The sequence below is a fragment of the Bos indicus genome, chromosome 1 (genome assembly GCF_029378745.1).
Source record: "Bos indicus isolate NIAB-ARS_2022 breed Sahiwal x Tharparkar chromosome 1, NIAB-ARS_B.indTharparkar_mat_pri_1.0, whole genome shotgun sequence".
In the NCBI taxonomy this organism is placed as follows: domain Eukaryota; kingdom Metazoa; phylum Chordata; class Mammalia; order Artiodactyla; family Bovidae; genus Bos; species Bos indicus.
The window spans coordinates 65,293,694-65,313,533 of NC_091760.1; the positions used below are offsets into that span (position 1 = coordinate 65,293,694).

At 36.8% G+C, this 19,840-nt stretch overlaps 1 protein-coding gene across 4 annotated transcripts in view; it reads right to left on the minus strand.

Moving 5' to 3' along the window:
* Window positions 1–19,840, minus strand: part of GSK3B (glycogen synthase kinase 3 beta) — a 219,434-nt gene that overhangs the window by 21,280 nt on the left and 178,314 nt on the right. For 3 of the 4 annotated variants that reach the window (XM_070795432.1, XM_070795283.1, XM_070795381.1), the window contains exons 9-11: window positions 17,346–17,384; window positions 14,489–14,675; window positions 281–379 (exon numbers count right to left, since the gene is read on the minus strand). In XM_070795432.1, coding sequence (XP_070651533.1) covers window positions 281–379; window positions 14,489–14,675; window positions 17,346–17,384 — 325 coding nt within the window. The remainder of the gene's footprint in view (window positions 1–280; window positions 380–14,488; window positions 14,676–17,345; window positions 17,385–19,840) is intronic. The other variant, XM_070795329.1, reaches the window with a different exon arrangement.

Consider the following 19,840-nt stretch of genomic DNA (forward strand, 5'->3'; position numbering starts at 1 on the left):
TCACTTAATATATTAATCAAGAAATTATACAGAAAGTATGACTTTTAAAATAAAGTGACATCACTTAAATAATAAGATATTTATACCTTACATATAAAGCATTTATGGGGGTCCTTTCATGCTTTTTGGAAATTAAAGCAACACTTGATTCACATTTAATCATTTGGCTATGCTATGTTTTTGATAGCTGGAAGGTACTAAACATTCACATTCAACAAATGATATAAAATGGAGCAAAAACCAAATCATGTGTTTTTAGAAGAGACTTCTGCGTTCTCACCTGAGGCTGCTGTGGTATTTGAAGGAGTTGAAGCAGCTGCTTGAATCCGAGCATGAGGAGGAATAAGGATGGTAGCTAGAGGTGGATTACTTGACAGTTCTAGAGAAAAGGTAAGATACATGTGTTAGAGTCCATTCTTAACTCTGTTGTTAAACTATTTTATTGGTATCACTAAACAGAAGACATGGCATTACAACACTGGTTTAACAGAAAAAAACAGACACGATAAACCTACATCAGAAACTAAATCATGAGCTAGTAATTGACCTATAGAGAAAGGCTACCAATACGTTGTGATAGATAACAAAAGCACTATCTGCTAAAAAATTCGAGGGTCTTTGAGAACTAAAGATAGGCTGGGAAAAGGTACCGGACAAATGTTTGAGGATAAGCGTATTAATAAGATATATTTCCATCATTCATTAACTTATATATACTAGGTTTCCCCTTGCTACTCTGACAATATTTGACTGCAGGGGTTGACAGTGATAGGGTCACAGAAAAGAAAATATAACTACAGTCTGTACGTTGGCATGCACAGACCAACTTACTTGATGGCAGGTACGATTTATCTAAACAGTAGTGGAAACAGGATTTAAGAAACATGTTAATTCTCATTGCTTTTACTGAAAACAAAAATGTCTACTGAATCCTATTTTGCTTTTTAACTTAGTAAGACTGTTACTTTTTAAAAGTTTAAAGTAGGCTTTTATCCGCATGTGGAAGTCTCTGTCAACTGTATACAAACTGGCTTTCTTTAAAGAATCAAGAGCTGTATATGAGTCTTGAGAAATAATTTTAAGATGATATTTGATCTAATAATGTAAACAGTTACTGAGACGTGGTGGTGAGCTTGTACATAAAAGCATCTGGTGTTAATTTCAGGTAATATGACTGTTCTTCCAGTCTGCCTGGGATAACCCTGGTTTGTTCTGGCATTTAACTAATGAGTGCTCATTTCTACTCTAGTAAGTGCTGTTATAAACAATTCTACCTATTATTCTAATAATTTAAAGGAATAATTATACAACCATACTAGTTACAGGAAGGTGTTATCCTTGAACTACAAGTAATATTTACAACATGAACTAAAAAATGTTAGGAAAGTGTTTTCTTTAAAGCAAAATTCATATAATATAGAATTAATCATTTTAAAGTATATAATTTTGTGGCCAACCAGTCCATCCTAGGGCTTCCCTGGTGGCTCAGACGGTAAAGCATTTGTCTGCAATGCAGGAGACCCGGGTTCGATCCCTGGGTTGGGAAGATCCCCTGGAGAAGGAAATGGCAGCCCACTCCAGTATTCTTGCCTGGAAAATCCCATGGACGGTGGAGCCTGGTAGGCTACTGTCCACGGGGTCGCAAAGAGTCAGACATGACTGAACAAAGGGAAGATCAAAAGGAAGGAAGAGTCCATCCTAAAGGAGATCAGTTCTGGATGTTCATTGGAAGGACTGATGTTGAAACTGAAACTCCAATACTTTGGCCACCTGATTCGAAGAGCTGACTCACTGGAAAAGACCCTGATGCTGGGAAAGATTGAGGGCAGGAGGAAAAGGGGACGACAGAGGATGAGATGGTTGGATGGCATCACCGACTCAATGGACATGGGTCTGGGTGGACTCCGGGAGTTGGTGATGGACAGGGAGTCCTGGCGTGCTAAGGTTCATGGGGTTGCAAAGAGTCGGACACGACTGAGTGACTGAACTGAACTGAGTTTTGTGGCATTCAGTACATTCACAATGTTGTACAACCATCACCTCTACCTAGTTTCAAAAAAATTTTCATCACCCTACAGGAAAACCTTTAAGCAATTAGTCACCATTCATCTCTCCCGCCAGCACCTAACAAGGGAAATATTATTTTAATGCAGAACTTTAAATATGTTCTGGTACAAAGTCTCTGGAAATATTGACTTATTCAACTTGGTGCCTAAATATCTAAATTTTGTACTAAATCTGATACTCAGATTCTGGTAAAAAGAAGCAACATGCTGATGTCAAGATATACAGAAAATGAATGGCAGGAAAAGCTCGAAATTGAGAGAAGACTATTCATTATCTTTTCCCCTTCAAAGAGAAGACTTAGGTCATCTCATCAAATAATAACCTTCCCTGAGTTGGAAAACCACTGCCTTAATGATCAGGTTTGAAGAAATGCTGTTTTCTCACAATCACCTATAGTAGCTATTTCAGTTCTCACTGAGATACAGAAAGAAGCTATGTAGTTTTACTTAAATCAGTCCAATTTCAATGCAATCTCACACCTACAAGAATAGGAAAATCCCTGATAATTGTCGAGGCTGATGACTTTACAGTTCTAGGAACAGAAATTAATGTAAGATGTGGTAATTATTCTTCAGTAATCTAAAAGACAGTCAGACTTACTGTCAATTAAGACTAAAATTTCCTAAAATAGCTTCTTTAAAATCCACTCATCCATATACCCACCCACACCCTCATCCAACTAACAATACTGAGCATGTTAGGTCCCGGATAGACAGATAAAAAGATAGCTGTCTCTGTCTATTCAACAGAAATAGAAAAATGGAACGACAATTATACAAATAAGCTGGCAAGAAAGGTAGTGAATCAATTCAAGACAGGTGCACTTTTAAATTAAGAGATCTCTATGACCAGGTACCCAACATCTAAAAGAAAATCCAGGGACTTCCCTGGTGGTCCAGTTGCTAAGACTTCATGCTCCCAATGCAGGGGGCACAGGTTTATCCCTGGTCATCAGGGAATTAGATCCCACATGCCACAACTAAGACTTCACATGCCGCAAGTAAAGATTCCACGTGTCGCAAAGAAGACCGAAAATCCTGTGTGCCACAGCTAAGACACAGCACAGCCAAGTAACAAACAGAAACATTTTTTAAAATAAGAAACCATATTATCTTCATTTAAATATTTTTAAAAAGCATACACAGCCTTTTAATTATAGTCCTGTTTTTGACTTTGGGGCACAGATGCTGTGAGGCTATTTTCTTCCTTTTGTAAAAGTATTTATTTACTTTTAATTGGAGGATAGTCGCGTTACAATATTGTGTTGCTTTCTGCCATATATCAATATGAATCAGCCAGAGGCATATGTATGTCCCTCCACTCAAGCAAAACATTTGAAAAAAAGTAAATGCAAAAAAGGAAAAGATGACTGGATATTTTAAGAGCTACAGTTGAGATCATCTTTAAAATAAATTGAATATAAATGGTTTGTGGTCACATACTGCCCACTTTCTCCCATTCACTCACTTATTTACCAAATCACCTATTCTTGTGTATATGCACATCCAATTGAGGGCCATGGTGGTTTTGTATCTAATTCTGGGTAAGGGTGTATACATGTGTGTATGTGTACACACATACATGTGCAAGGCTTCAGAAAAACAATCTTCTTTTTCTCTAGATAATACAGGAAACAAGAAAGCCCATAATATTACAGTGGGGCTAGCCATGGAGAAGAGGTGGGAAGAATGAGACTGTGTTATCCCAGAGACATGGATCAAAACAAAATGGAAACAGGTTCCAGAAGGTTTTAGAAAACTTAATGTATGATAAGGATTTCTTCAACCAATTAAAGATGTCATAAAACTACTCATTAAAAAAATCACATAGTTTATCAGTACACATTATGAATGCTTTGATGGTGAATTAATCATTATATGGTCCACCATCAAAACACAATGCACAATTTGAGCAAGAACAAAATGAATTTAGAGATAGCTATCGATAAGCCAACCAAGATAAGTATCAACTGACCAAAAAGATAACCAAACTCATTTAACTAAAATTTGCTGCATAGTTTATATTAAAAACTGTAGAAGAAAAATTCCCATGAAAAGACCACCATTAAGTTAAGCAATCTTTTTAAATGTTAAAAACAACAAAACCTAAATCTGGTTGCTGGCAAAACCTGAAGTTTTCCTTAAAGTTTCTCTTCATCTAAATGTAAGATTCCCAAATTTATTGATAAGGGCACGTTTTTTATTTTTAAATTTTTTGGGGTGAGGGGTAGGAGTAGGTGTAGGAAGAGGTATATATATATGTTCAAACTGTGTTGAATGAAAACTGAGGATAAATTTGAGAACAGTAATCAATGTAGAAACCAGAAGGAAGAAATCAACCCTTTAGTAACTAAACCTAATCTTATGGTAATAATAAAATACCAGGCATAAGGTAGAAGGGCACCTTCTTTCTTTGTTAACTTTGAAAGGGCTCAACCTGCAAACCCCCAGAAAGAGTCACTAAGATAGGCACATTTTCTTTTTCTTCTACAAAGAATTTGAGGTCTTCATGTGTGTATGAGGTCTCTTAAGTATAAATGAAAATGGCCAGTGGTTGTCTATATAGTCAAAACTGCTATTTTTCTTCCTATTCACAAAAAGCTTTAAATGATTTAACAATGGCATGCACATTTTATTTGTGTACTTTTCTGAGGGGTAATTCAAATGTAGGATGGTACACTTTGATCTTACACATACTGAATTCTACTGTTGCTTATCTGAATATATACTGTTTAGATGAACAAGTAACTCCATCACAACTACTTCTCTCCTAACAATTTCAAAGTGCCCAGGAAATCTCTTAGGTTTCTGTCGTTGACGACATACTCCACACTCACTCAGAAAAGTAAACACTAAACTAAACAGAAGATCAGACAAATAGTCAACAAACTGCAAAGCCTGCTCCTGCTGCTTGATAATACTGGCAATGTTTCATGAGCGGACTACATGATAGCTGTATAATCCCATGACTACTTTGCCTTGGAACTGCCCAAGAGGGAGGGTCACAATTTATACTAGTCATCCAAAAATGTGTGAATATATTTTGTACTAAATTTATAGTAATGATACACTTAGAAGTTATCTAGCAAAATGTTAGTATTTTTAAAGTCCTGGTGATTGAAAAGAATAAGCTTTAGTAACCTGAAAATGTTATACTCAGAACTCCATTCTTTTTTTTTTTTTCTATTTAATTAGAGGATAATTGCTTTACAAGGCTGTGTTGGTTTCTGCTGTACAACAATGTAAAGAAGCCATGTATATATAGATCCCTTCCCTCCTGAGCCTCCTCCTTCACATCCCACCCCTCTAGGTTGTCCCAGAGCATCGAGTTGAGCTCCCTGTGTTACACAGCAGCTTCCCACTAGCTCTTTCACACATGGTCATGTATATATGTCAATGCTTCTCTCTAGAGAATGGACCCGTGGGCACAGTGGGGGAAGGAGAAGGTGGGACAAATTGAAAGAGTAGCAGAACTCCATTCTTGATGAAATGTAATAAATGTAGCATTACTGTAAGTTGTTTTATCCAACTAAAAATAACCTTTTTGAGCATTTAATAATAACAGGTACTGCTAATATGTTGAATTCTATAGGAGTCATTTTTTTTTTGTATCCATTTATACCATGATTTTACATATCACATGCTTTCAAGCTCTGTGTTTTTAGCTTTATTTCTCATTTTTTCCTTTGTCTTTCTGGAGTCAGTTCATTTTTATAATCAGAATTCTGGAATGTACTTAAATATCCTTTAATCCAACTACCTCATTTTTGTTAAATCAGGAAACTCAGAAATAGTGCATGGCCAAGGTCTGCACCTAGTTAGAGAGAGACTATGAAGGAGACTTTAGGTCTGACTTACTCTATACGCAATACTGCATCTTTTTATTATTGCATCTTTATTGCCTTGGCTATAAACCACATACCACTAATATTCTGGTCTTCCTGGAAGTGTATCTGTCCAAACTACACACAGAACTTTAAGTCAAGATATTAGTCTTTCACCGTCTGTTCCTATACCATTCCACATTGTCTCTAGTAGTACAGTTAAGGCAGCAGAACCACTCAAACCTCTGGGAAAGAGAAAACAATTCTTACAAATAGTTTGATAATTTAGATCCTAAAATTCTGAGTACAGTCAACATTATGCATCAGTAATACTCTGGCTACCTGAACTAAAACTAACTTGCCCACCTTTAGCAGCACTCATGAATTTCCTAAGCATTCCCTGCAGTGTATTTCCTTGGTTTAGTTTTCAATAACCTAGAAGAGTATAGCTTACCTAGAAATTTTACTCTTCTAAATTGACTCTTACTCTAAATTTTACTCTTCTCTTCTTTAGCTGCTGCTAAGTCACTTCAGTCATGTCCGACTCTGTGTGACCACATAGACGGCAGCCCACCAGGCTCCCCTGTCCCTGGGATTCTCCAGGCAAGAACACTGGAGTGGGTTGCCATTTCCATCTCCAATGCATGAAAGTGAAAAGTGAAAGTGAAGTTGATCAGTCCTGTCGGACTCTTAGCGACCCCATGGACTGCAGCCTTACCAGGCTCCTCCATCCATGGGATTTTCCAGGCAAGAGTACTGGAGTGGGGTGCCACTGCCTTCTCCACTTCTTTAGCTATAAAGTATCAAAGAATAATTCTGACACCAATTCCTCTGATAAGTATAAACAGCTCAATCTCTTCTGTAACAGAATATCCACTTATTTCTGAAGTCCATTTATAAAGATCTTTTATAGATATTTTTCATCCAAAAGAACACAACAGAGAAACAGGGATAGTCACATTAAAAGTCTATAGTTTATTTACTTTTACAAAGGGACTTCCCCGGTGGTGCAGTGAATAAGAATCCATCTGCCAATGTGCCAGTGCAGGCAACACAGGTTCAATTCCTGGTCCGGGAAGATCCTACATGTCGTGTAGCAACTAAGCCTTTGTGCTACAATTACTGAGCCTATGAGATTCAACTACTGAGCCCACGCCCCACAACAAAAGAAGTCACCACAAAAGAAGCCTGCACACTGCAGTGAAGAGTAGCCCCTGCTTGCCGTAACTAGAGAAAAGCCTGTGTGCAGCGATGATGATCCAGCACAACCAAAAAATTAAAAATAAATATTTTTTTAAAAATGAAAAAAATTTTTTAAAAAGGAGGGGCATTGTAAGTTAGAGCGGTGCATGAGTTTCTGTTTAGGATTTGATTTATTTGTTGTTGTTTAGTCTAAGTTAAGTTTAGTCTAAGTCTAAGTGGTCAACGCATCTGTGACCCAATGGACTATAGTCGGCCAGGCTCCTCTGTCCATGGGATTTTCCAGGCAAGAATTACTGGAGTGGATTGCCATTTCCTTCTCCAGGGGATCTTCCTGTCCCAGGAATCGAACCCATGTCTCCTGCATTGGCATGTGGATTCTCTACCACTGGACCACCAAGGTAGTCCCATTTGATTCATATCCTACATATTAATATAAATCAAGAGCCCCTATCTTATGTAGACTTATTCTTGCTTTTATAAATTATAATGAATCTAACCCCCAAAAGCCCCTAACTCAAGGTAAGAATATCAGAAGACATTTTACAATCTCAAGGTGGTTGAAATACTATATCCACTTTAGATGTGGCTGAGGATAAGGTCGGAGAAGGCAATGGCACCCCACTCCAGTACTCTTGCCTGGAAAATCCCATGGACGGAGGAGCCTGGTAGGCTGCAGTCCACGGGGTCTCGAAGAGTCGGACACAACTGAGTGACTTCACTTTCACTTTTCACTTTCCTTCATTGGAGAAGGAAATGGCAACCTACTCCAGTGTTCTTGCCTGGAGAATCCCAGGGACGGCAGAACCTGGTGGGCTGCTGTCTATGGGGTCTCACAGAGTCGGACACGACTGAAGTGACTTAGCAGCAAAGGATAAGGTAAGCTAGAAGAAAATACCCAGGATATAGAAAAGCTGATAAGCAGGTGGGCTGATGGTATTTCTGAGTATCTCTATTTCATAACAGAAAAACTGATTTAAAAATCATTGCCTTAAAGATATGGAGCCTCCAAATCATTATCAATAACGAGTTACAATAGATTTTATAAGCAAGTAATCTACTGCTTTCGAATGAAGGAAGTGCATCACTCTGGTAAGCTGGCCTCTGTAACACTTGCTTATGTTGCCACCTCTAACATTCCTCAGTCCCCTGCTTTCATCACTTCCTTTAACACAATCCTACACTCATCTAAGAAATCTTTCTTTGATCCTTTCCCCATTTCCTTCTGTTTTCTGTCACTCTTCCTTTACTGTCCTTTTTTTACTTGTTCTGGAACCCGTCTGCTATCTCATCATTGCTTTCCTCATGTCTGGACACTCCTATTCCTGTATTCAAAGACATCTGCAGCCTGCCTGAGTTTCATGTTGCTTTCTAGATATTCAAAATATCCTGTTTTAACTTGCATTTAAGCAGCTGCCCCTTCTTATGTCCTAACCAATAAGCCACTATTCCTCCTGCATCCCCACAAATCTACCATCCCCTCAGATAATCCAGCTAATTGGTAGAGTGGTAGATTCTTCAAACTAAGTCACACTAATGTAGTTGATAATCTTTACTTATATCTGCCCAACACCCATCCTATGACATGACCTTGGGGGGAGCAGGGAGACAATGCTCTACTGGGTAAAAATCTCATAAAAACTGGTTAGAAAATTCGAATTGAGGATGTCTGTGGTGGGATTAGTTGGAAACTCATCTTTAAACACACAAAATCACCTATCTCCCTATATATGTCAGCCTTGGAATAGTAAAGAATTGGTAAAGAAAATTGATTTCTGTTGGGATTTCCTGATTCTATTTGCTTCCTAAGGTCTGACTCAGTCATGTCCAGCCTTTGAGATCCAATGACTGAGGGAAAGTAAGAGAATGGTTACTTTACGGTATGCTGAAGGTCTGTGCTGGCCTCAAGTCCTAGAAGTAGATAACACTGTCAGTCAGGAGATCCTAGTACACTGAAGCCCTAGTTCTAGAAAAAAGAGAGGTGTAATAGTTTACGAGTTATAGATCCAGAAGGTCAGAAAGATCTCCAAGTTTTTTTGTCCAGTATCTGTTCACCTCTCTTCTCCCTCTAGTTGATTATAGAAACACTTGTTTGATTATATGAAAGTAATATTAATTACTGCTTATGGCTATTTACTTATGGCACAGTAACAAACATCAAATTGTAGTTAGCTATAAGCTTGACTATATTTTGGGGCTTCCCTTGTAGCTCAGTTGGTGAAGAATCTGCCTGTAATGCAGACCTGGGTTCGATTCCTGGGTCACGAAGATCCCCTGGAGAAGGAAACGGCAACCCACTCCAGTATTCTTGCCTGGAGAATTCCATGGACAGAGGAGCCTGGCAGGCTACAGTCCACGAACTCACAAGAGTTGGACATGACTTAGTGACCAAACCACTACCAACTTACTATATTTTACTCAAGTGTTTGATCTTTGTAGTTCTGTTCATATGGTAGGTTTGCTTTACTAATTAAAACAACAGTTCCAACAAGAAAAAGGAAAATTAGAAATGCCCATTAAGTACTGGCTGAATGAGTTAATAAATACTGTGTATATTTAAAGTGGGTATCAACTGCTCAAACATTGAGCAACTAGTATATGTAGATCAGGGACTACCTTTAGTTCATCTGGGGAAAGTAGTACAGACTTCACTGAAAATTTGCTGAGGATAAAGATGGGTTTTATTCTACCTACAGCAGGATACTCACTGATGACACCCACCATCCCTCTATTCTCTCTAGCTATACAACTAACTGGAAAGTTAGTTCTCTTTCTTTAACCTCTTATTCTGATCATCTATTAATTGTTATTAATTAGTATGTGCTTTAAAGTTACAAGTATTTGTGAGTATGTAGATAAATGGGAACCCTTGTAACATTGCTAGTAGGAATGTAAAATGTGCAAGTCATTATGCAAAATGGTTTGGCAGTTTCTCAAGAAATTAAATACAGAATTACCATATGATTCAGTCAGTCAGTCAGTTCAGTCGCTCAGTCGTGTCCAACTCTTTGCGATCCCATGAATCACAGCACGCCAGGCCTCCCTGTCCATCACCAACTCCCGGAGTTCACTCAGACTCACGTCCATCGAGTCAGTGATGCAATATCCCCCAACTGGAAACGCGTATTCAAATGAATTCATACTTGTACACAACAGTCATAGCAGAACTATTCACAATAGTTGGAAGGCAGTGACAAACCAAATGTCAATCAACAGATGAATGGATAACCAAAATGTGGCATATTCCTATGCTATGGACTGAATGTCTGTGTCCCCCTAAACTTCATATGCTGAAGCCCTAAATCCCCAATGTGACGGTATTTGGAGGTGGAACCTTTGGGAGGAAATTAGGTCATGAATAGGATTAGTGAGAAGAGACACAAAAGAGGTGATCTCTTTCCACCATATAAGCAAGAAAAGTAGCTGTCTGCAAACCAGGAAGCAGCCCTCATCAAACACTGAATTTGTCAGCATCTTGACCTTGATGTTTCCAGCCTCCAGAACTGTGAGAAATAAATGTCTGTTGTTTAGTCACCCAGTTCATGGGTGTTAAGTTGCCTGAACTGATTAAGACATAATATAATGAAAATTATATTTGTTGTTGCTTAGTCACTAAGCTGTGTCTGACTCTTTTGCAACCACATGGATTGTAGCCCGCTAGGCTCCTGTCCATGGGATTTCTCCCGGCAAGAATACTGGAGTGGGTTGCCATCTCCTTCTCAAGAGGATCGTCCCGACCCAGGGATCAAACCTATGTCTCCTGCATTGGCAAGTGGGTTCTTTACCACTGAGCCACCCGGGAAGCCCATAATGAAATATTATTCCACCATAAAAAGGAATGAAATACTGATACATGCTACAACATGGATGAGCCCTGAAAACATGCTAACTGAAAGAAGCCAGACACAAAGGTCACATATTATGTGGTTCCATTATATGAAATATCTGGAAGAGGTAAATCCATAGAGACAGAAAGCAGACTGGTGGCTGCCAAAGGTCAAAAAAGGAGACAGTGGAGACTGAATGCTTAGTGGGTACGGAGTTTTCTTCAGGAGCAATGAAAATGTTGTCAAAACTGAGAGAGCCGATAGCTGTATAACACTGTGAATGTATTAAACACTACTGGATTGTTTACTGTAAAATGGTTTATCTTATGCTACATGAATTTTATCTCAGTTTTAAAAAAAGCTTAGAAATTCATAAAATAACTTAGTTGTTTTAAACTTTATTTTCTTTAGTAATAATGGAAAATTATTAGCGAGTGACTCAGAGAAGGCAATGGCACCCCACTCCAGTACTCTTGCCTGGAAAACCCCATGGACAGAGGAGCCTGGTGGGCTGCAGTCCATGGGGTTGCTAAGAGTCGGACGCGACTGAGCGACTTCACTTTCACTTTTCACTTTCCTGCATTGGAGAAGGAAATGGCAGCCCACTCCGGTGTTCTTGCCTGGAGAATCCCAGAGACTGGGGAGCCTGGTGGGCTGCCGTCTATGGGGTTGCACAGAGTCGGACACGACTGAAGTGACTTAGCAGCATTAGCGAGTGACTAAAGAATCAAATGTAATTACTTCAGAAATGATGTATGTGAACAGCAAAACAATCTTGATTTTTAAAATCTGATCAAATACAAGGTTTAAGCAGTATCTCAGTTTCAATGAACACAAACAGGTGCACACACACATTGAAGAGTATGGATTAAAATATGTCTCAATTTAAGGAGAATTATTCTCCAAAATATATCCATCATAAATATCACAAGATGCATCATGTGTTTGCATTTGAGTTTCTACCAAGTTGTTTACTTAACAAGGGGCTGTCTTGATTTGTATATTTTGAGAAATAAAGTACTTGCTGGAGGAAATCCTTAGCGTGGAAAAAAAAAAGATCAAGATTCCTTTTAAACTTTGGGAAACTTTAGTTATCTGACAGAAACAGTAAAAAATGAGGCAAAAAAATATCTAGCACTGACTTAGCAGTTTCTCATGCCAAGGTCCACAGTTTTACTGGATGTCACCGTACTCAAATAAAACGCAGTGAGCGCAAACCCAGTGCTCTATGACAACCTAGGAGGTGGGAGGGAAGCTGAAGAGGAAGGGGACATATGAATGCCTAGGGCTGATTCATGCTGATGTATGGCAGAAACCAACACAATATTGTAAAGCAAATATCCTCCAATTAAAAATAAATAAAATTTTAAAAAAATCTTATAGATACTACTTTATAAAGCAATCCACTAATTATATTATGCATAACATGATACAATTATGTAAATAGATAATGTAGAATTTCCAATGGTGGTCTCAGATAGATTTAAAAAGAGCTTCATATCAAAAACTTTAGGTAATATAACCTTAAAAACTACATAGATGGTTCAAAAAGTAGCTCTACTGATTACAAAGACACAGATGTGAAAGATGCATATAGAGTTTAAAAAAAATCATTCTATAAAATTTGAGATGTAACAAACAATTCCTAAAGTACTGTGTGTGTGCTCAGTCTGCTCTTTGTGACCAACCCCATGGACTATATCCCACAAGACTCCTCTGTCCATGGATTCTCCAGGCAAGAATACTGGAGTGGGTTGCCATTTCCTTCTCCAGGGGATCTTCGCGACCCAGGGATCTCTTGCCTCTCCTTCCCTGACAGGTGGATTCCTTACCACTGAGCCATTTGGGAAGCCCAAACTAATATTAACTTTGTATAATTTAAATCTATCTGAGTTAACAGAAAGAACCCTTTTGGGATCTTCTAAATGGGAAAACAGAAGATCACTTTATATTCAAGGGTTATCAGCATTAGCATTAGAAAAGAGCTACACCATAAAATCATAAAGTGATTACTTTGAAAGCTAAAAGTAATTCTTTCAGGACTGTGATTTTAATTTTCTCTATACTTCCTCTGCATTTTTAACATTTTCTTCCATCTAAATGTATTATTCTTGATTAAAACAAAAGCAGTTAAGAATTAAAAATAGAATTTATTTTCTCAAGATGTCTAAAATTTTTATGACACGGAATTAATGAATTTCTGTTGTGGAAGAGGACAACAGTCTCCCAGTCAAACCTTCTGCCAAACTGGAATAATCTTACCTACAATATTTGACATCACCCAGCTTTTCCCTGATATACAGATCAGTATTTTGAAAACATCTTGTTCCACTATTACCAGTTGAAAATGTCTTTACTGATTCCTAAATATTTAGTCTCTCTTTATGCCAGGGGCTGAGGCCTTTATTTGAGGTATTTTTCTCAGGAGTCCCTTAAGTCTTCACTTTTGAGGCTCTATATTTAATTCTGCCCCTTTGTATACTCTACCTGGTGTCCATTAACACCTTAGAGAGGCATAGCCAGGACTTAAAACAACATTCCAAATTATTTCTGATCAGCCCAAATCAAAATTAATAGTTGCAGGAAACCTGAAGATTTTCTTTGATGAATGAGATTACATAAGCATTGCTAGTAGCTACATAATATTGACAGTTTAAGATTACAGTCAACTGAATCATCCAAGTCTATTCTACTAGCAGCTCACATCTTCCACATCTAAAGTTTAAGAAATGCATTTTCCCAGTTTTAGAAAAACTTAAAAGGGGGAAAATTTTTTGTTTTATAATAAAATAAATTATATCTATTTCCTGATCACAGAAAGCTCTCTATCCCCCTTCTATATTTTTAACTTGACTAACTGAAACAAGCAATCTATTTACTCCTTGTTTTATCCACAGGGAATTGTACATGTTTAATGTTCAGTTAAGGAAGAAAACCACATCATCAGAGACAGTGTCGCTGATGAATGAATGAAAAATGACCATCCCTGGGCTTTTTAGAAATCACCAATACACAAACTCAGTTTTCTAATCAGTGTTTTCTTAGCAGTAGCAATGATGCCAAGGCTCACAAAGGAAGAAAATTTCTCTTCTACATCCCTTATATAAGTGCTAAGATGGGCTTTATAAGACTCCAGTTTTCTTGTCTGTATGGCATCTAAAATTACACAAATATAGCCACCAATTTATTTCCGGGTTAAGAAAACTTGATATAAATCCTTGGGAAGCAAGAAATTTTAACATTCTAGACACAAATCTGAAGATTAAATTGTATGTCAATCTTATTATTAAACCTTACTCGGGGAAATCTCTGTAACTTCTCCAGTACAAGATTTATCAGAACCTGCTAAAAATTAGAGAAGCTATGCCTATTTGAAAAATTTAATTCTGCTTTTATTTTGTTCAAAACCATATAAATGTGGTAGTCTAGTATGTGGTTATATAGGATGCTCCCTTCCTGTATAAGTACTTAATATGCTTACTTTTACCCTACAAAGATTTAATAGAAAATTAAAGCTACACATGTGTAACTTTCCTAGAAAATAGTAAAAGGATTAAGTGTTAGGAATTACCTTGAGTGGTGAAGTTGAAGAGTGCAGGTGTGTCTCGCCCATTTGGTAGTTTGACATTTGGGTCCCGTAATTCATCAAAAAATGAATGTGCACAAGCTTCCAGTGGTGTCAGTCGGGCAGTTGGTGTATACTCCAGCAGACGGCTACAAAGTGCAATCGCCTCGGGTGGAGTTCGGGGTCGGAAGACCTACAGAATAAAAAAAAAAAAAAAGAGAGAGAGAGAGAGAGAGAAAGTACAGTTAATGTTTCAAGTAAGAATCTTTGCAAATTATCATCTGAGTACTGAGTTAATTCCCACCATGTACAAAAACATGGTTGCATTTGTGAAAGAAACCTTTTAGAATGAAAGGAGTTAACTGCATACAATTTACCACATTGGGGTGAACTGCTGATTAAAGACTATATGAAAAAGGCTCAGAGAAAAAACTAGGGCAAATGAAAAAAAAAATCTATACAAGCTTATCATAAAGCAGTACAACCAAACATGCACACAAAATATGACAGGCACAAAAGAAAGTCTCGGTTCTGGGAGCAGTCACAACTAGAAGAATGTGAAGTTAATGTAAAGTTCTGACTGCTGTGGTAATAGTTATAAGGTTTGCCTCTTTGGTGTGACTTTTCTTTTTAGCAGAACAATTGTTGATAATCAACAGCACAGCACTGTACAAATCTGGCAATTAATATCTTTTAAAAAGGAAAAGCTGTTTATTCTTCAATGATTTGGTATTAACTTTTCAATAAACAGAGCCTATTATTATTTGAGGAAATTCTTGAATATCCAGAACTTCTGAAAATGTCCAAAATTGTTTTCTCAGGTAGGTGTTATCGTAACACGGCCAGTTAACCCCTCATTTCAATAAATATTCTAGGGTTTTAATCAGGAATAGAGAAACTTATTTTTCATTAAGAACATCAACTCACAGAAAAAGTAAACTGAAAGCTATATAATGAGGCAAAATGCAAATAAACAAACTTATTTAAAGGAACAGAAAGCTTTCTACTCATCTGTGTCTTAAAACTCCGAATAAATACACAGAACTATGAAAAATATACTTTGTTCTAAATTATGGATAGTTAAAGAATAAAAGCAGAAGGGGAAAAACAGAAACAAACATAAACATCTGGACAGAAAGCTTTTGAAATTAAAGAAAAATGAAACACATATCCCTTGACAGAAGAACACAGACACAAATAGAAGGGTTAGTAGCCGCAATGGTGGAAGTTGACAGACACAAAAAGGAAAACAGATGCATAAAAATGGAGGGAAAGAGACCTACAAGTGAGGAAAGGACATGCAGACTGTGACAAGGCACAGAGGCGTCTGAGAGGCTTAAGTTTCCTAATGATAAAGGCTCATGTAACATTTGGCTATCCACCTAGGCTTAAAGCAGAACTGGTTACTACTACAGAGCTCATTAGATTATGAGACTATTTATAAGAGTACTTTCTACACTGAAAATCCTTTTTTTGTTTTGAAACAAAGTTTATTATTAATAAAGATATTTTCCTTGGAAATTGAGAAATTTTGGCTTGAGTAAGATATCAGAAATTTATTTCTGAACATTAAATATCTTAGTTAATTTATTTGGTTGTGTTAGAAAACCCTCTCCACAGTTACAAGCTGCTTTATCTTTATTCTTTTGAATAATCTGACTTGCCTCAGTCAAGGAGCTAATGTACTGTATTATTTGAAATGTTTAGATCTTTCACTGTATGTGGTCATTTCCCCCTTCTCTTGCTTCCCAGCCAGAACCATAATCAAACTCAAAATGTAGAAGAAAATAATCAGTGGAAACATTTAGAAAAATTTTTATGAAAATACTAAGCACTACTGACCTTCTCCTGAGGGAAGTTTGTATTTATTTGACAGCATATGGATTTACTTTGTTAGCTAGTTTAATAAAAATGCCTCTGACCAATATGGGAGCACAGAAGTAGAATTAAAAGTACCACCACCAAAAGTAGAAATAAGTATCTTTTAACATTCAAATGTAGGGTAGGTGGACAGTGAGTATATTTTAAATGAAAAAATTCTGTGTTACATCTATTAAGAAACCAGTATTGTAAGCTTACTTCTGATTACTAAAAAGAAAATCATCCACGTCTTTTTTGATTTCTTACTGACTAAAAGTCACCATCCATGTTGGTACTAAGACACATAATAGCTTATTCTGCCAGGCAACCCTAACTCACAGAATCAAAGAGTTAGAAAAATAAGGAAAAGAATTCATTTTAAGAACCTACATTAAACTCAAGACTTAACCTGCCTTTTAAGAAAAGTACCCATTATTATTTCTAATCCTTGAGAGATTCCTGATGAGAAAAGCCTTGGTTCTGTAATATACAGATAAAGGTTAAGAAAATTATGTGGGGTCAAATCCCAGCATACCCAAAGTCCAGATTTCTGACCATAAGACAGGGTGTGGTAGCATGCAGCTTTCAAAAATTATAGGCCAAACTAGAAAAAGGTTTTCTGAATTATCTTTGTGTCTGAAGAAAAGGAAACCAATAACTACTGTCACTTGGCTTTTAATAATGAAGTTGCTGCTGCTTTTCATTCCATACTAAATTGTTTAACACTCAACATCTTGGGTTCCGTGGGGTTTTTGTCAATATTTATTCTTGTAAAAATACTTTTCAAACCCCACTCCTAAACTTCAGCTTAGTTATCAATAAATCATTCAAGAAACTGAGAGTCTAAATATATACCACAAGCAAAACCTATACCGCACAGCTACCTACTTTGTTTTTATTATTACATTTCAAGAATGAATAACTTAGCTTTTCAAAAAAGTTTTCCCCCCGAGTTTTATAGACCTGCCCTGAAATTTTGGGAAAAAAAAAATTAAGTACATACCCGCACTCCTGAGGTGAAATGTCCTGTTCCTGACGAATCCTAAAGATGAGAATGCAGTGAAATAATCCAAACAGGGGAAGTCAATCCAAAAGAGAATAGTCCAGCAAGGAAAAATATATCCAATGTTATAAGAAATCCATGGTGTGGAGGGGGGGACATAGAAAATGTTTATACAGTTATAAACTTTAAACATCAGTCTGCACAGTAGCAAGTCCAAGTTTTAAAAATTATTTCACCACAGTGTATGCAAAAAAAATTTGATTGCGCAATGGTGAGGCACAGTAAAGAAATTAAATTTTAATTATGTTCCGATGCCAGTGCATTTATTAAAAAAATACAAAACCAAAAAAAGTTAAAATCAAAATGAAATCTAGAAGTAAAATTCCCAAAGTAAAGTGTTTGGTCTTCTACGACCTGGATTCATTGTCCATTGACATGGCTGGGAGGGGGCATATCAGCCTGCTTGTCAAGATGTGAGTTCCCAATATGCTAATTTTTCTCTATTAATGAATTCCAGTAACACAGTATAAACATTTTTGCTAAATTATTAGTGATGAGAGGAAAGTGATAAATTTATTTAATTTATAGGTTTCAAGCCAGATATTTTCAATTTGTGTGAGCTAAGAAGGATCAGGCCACCGCGGATTATTCTCATTTTGGATTGACTTCCCTGATAAAAGATATTTACTGACATTCTCATTATCTTAGGACTCTTCAAGAAATTGACATATCACCTCAGAAGTGCGGGTATAAACTTACTTTTTCTATTGTGGGCTTTGCCCCCTCATACCCTCTCCTTTTTGGAAAAACTCACTGAAAAAATTCTGTACCTCTGAACACTACAAATTCAACACAGTTCCATCTGCAAATATGCCCAATTCACCCACCAAAAGCTAAACAAAAATATATACAATGAACAATACAACTAAGGGACAGTCACAGTTATAGGTGACATGCATAGTAAGTAATGTAAACCAACACCTAGGCACAACGGAGCCAAATATGCAAAAGGGAGGTAGCAGGGTCTATTATGTCTAGGTATTGAGAACAAAAAATGGCAGAACTCACCAGTAGCTGTGAATTCCCTTGGCTATTCTAAGAGAATTTAACATTCTTTTAGGATAGTTTCCAGTGGGGGAATTAAATATTTTGCAAAAAATAAATAATCCGCGGATTACTTTTAGTCTGCAGACTAAAATTTAGTTCACGGATTAAAATCCGGCCCGTCAGGATAAAAATCTCTCATGAACTTAAAACACAACCAGGTGGACAAAAATAGAAAACCAGACTAAAAAAAATGAGAGCACAAAGTAAGACTCAACTGGGCCAACTAACAATTAGTGCGCAGACTAAATATGGCCAGCCAAGAATGTTAGCAAGGCCATGAAGAGCCAGCCCAAAATACTCCCTGTAAAAACTAAAACCAGAAGTAAATAAAGAAAACAAAACAGAACAAAGCAAAAAATAAAGAAATAAACAAAAGGAAGAAAGAAAACAAAAGCGAAAAGAAAAACTGAAAAGAACCAAAACACTGACATGAACTTTTAAGTGATTCAACTACTACCTCACCTGTGCAGCAACTCATTTTCTTAAATTGAAACAAACTCTTATCACAAATACTAGTCTAGAGAAGAAACTAGGAGGAAAAAAAAATTTTTTCCCCAAAAATAAAGTCTCTGTGGTACTGAACAAATGCAAATGAGTTCTTAACGGAAGAATTATTCAAAATAAATTTGCATTTGGATAACTCAGAAAGGACACAGGCCATTTTCTCCTTCACATGTCCTATAATAAATAGACTTTTGCCATCAAACATCAAATTTCAACCTGGAGCTAACTGTTATGACTGAATCTTAAGCCCCTTAAAATTACCATTTATATACCACATCAAGGCTTATGGTTGATTCTCATAGCATCAGCTCTCAACAATTCCACTATATTAAACAGCCAACCAGAGCAATGTAAAAATGCCTATGGGGCAATGATAATTAATCTAAGTAGAATGGAGAACAAGTACTGTGCCTTGTTCAGTAGCTCAAATAGCTAGTCCTCTTCAAGTTTTCATTGTGATAAATGTACAGTACAGACACTGTTCGCTGGTCATACACAAAATACACAAGCATTAAATGTTAAAAACTGATAAATCATGAACACTTCTGAAGAGCAACCCCAGTACATAAAATTATTTGCAATTTGTAAGGCTATATGCAGGACTAAAAGTGAGACGATATTATGGATTTGCTGACTAGTTAATTAACTAAAAAAAGAATTTAAGTCTACTGAAGTGCTCATGTACAGCACATAATTCATAAGAAACACATCTTTTCCTTAGCCACAATTCAATAAATTTTAGCTTCACTAATTAAAATACACATAAGGAATATAATGTTGGTATCAGCATTAAACTATGCCACAAATTCCTCCCTCTAATCTCATTTGCTCATAAAATACTACAGAAGTGTGATTTACCAAATGTCTACTTATCCAATTTAATC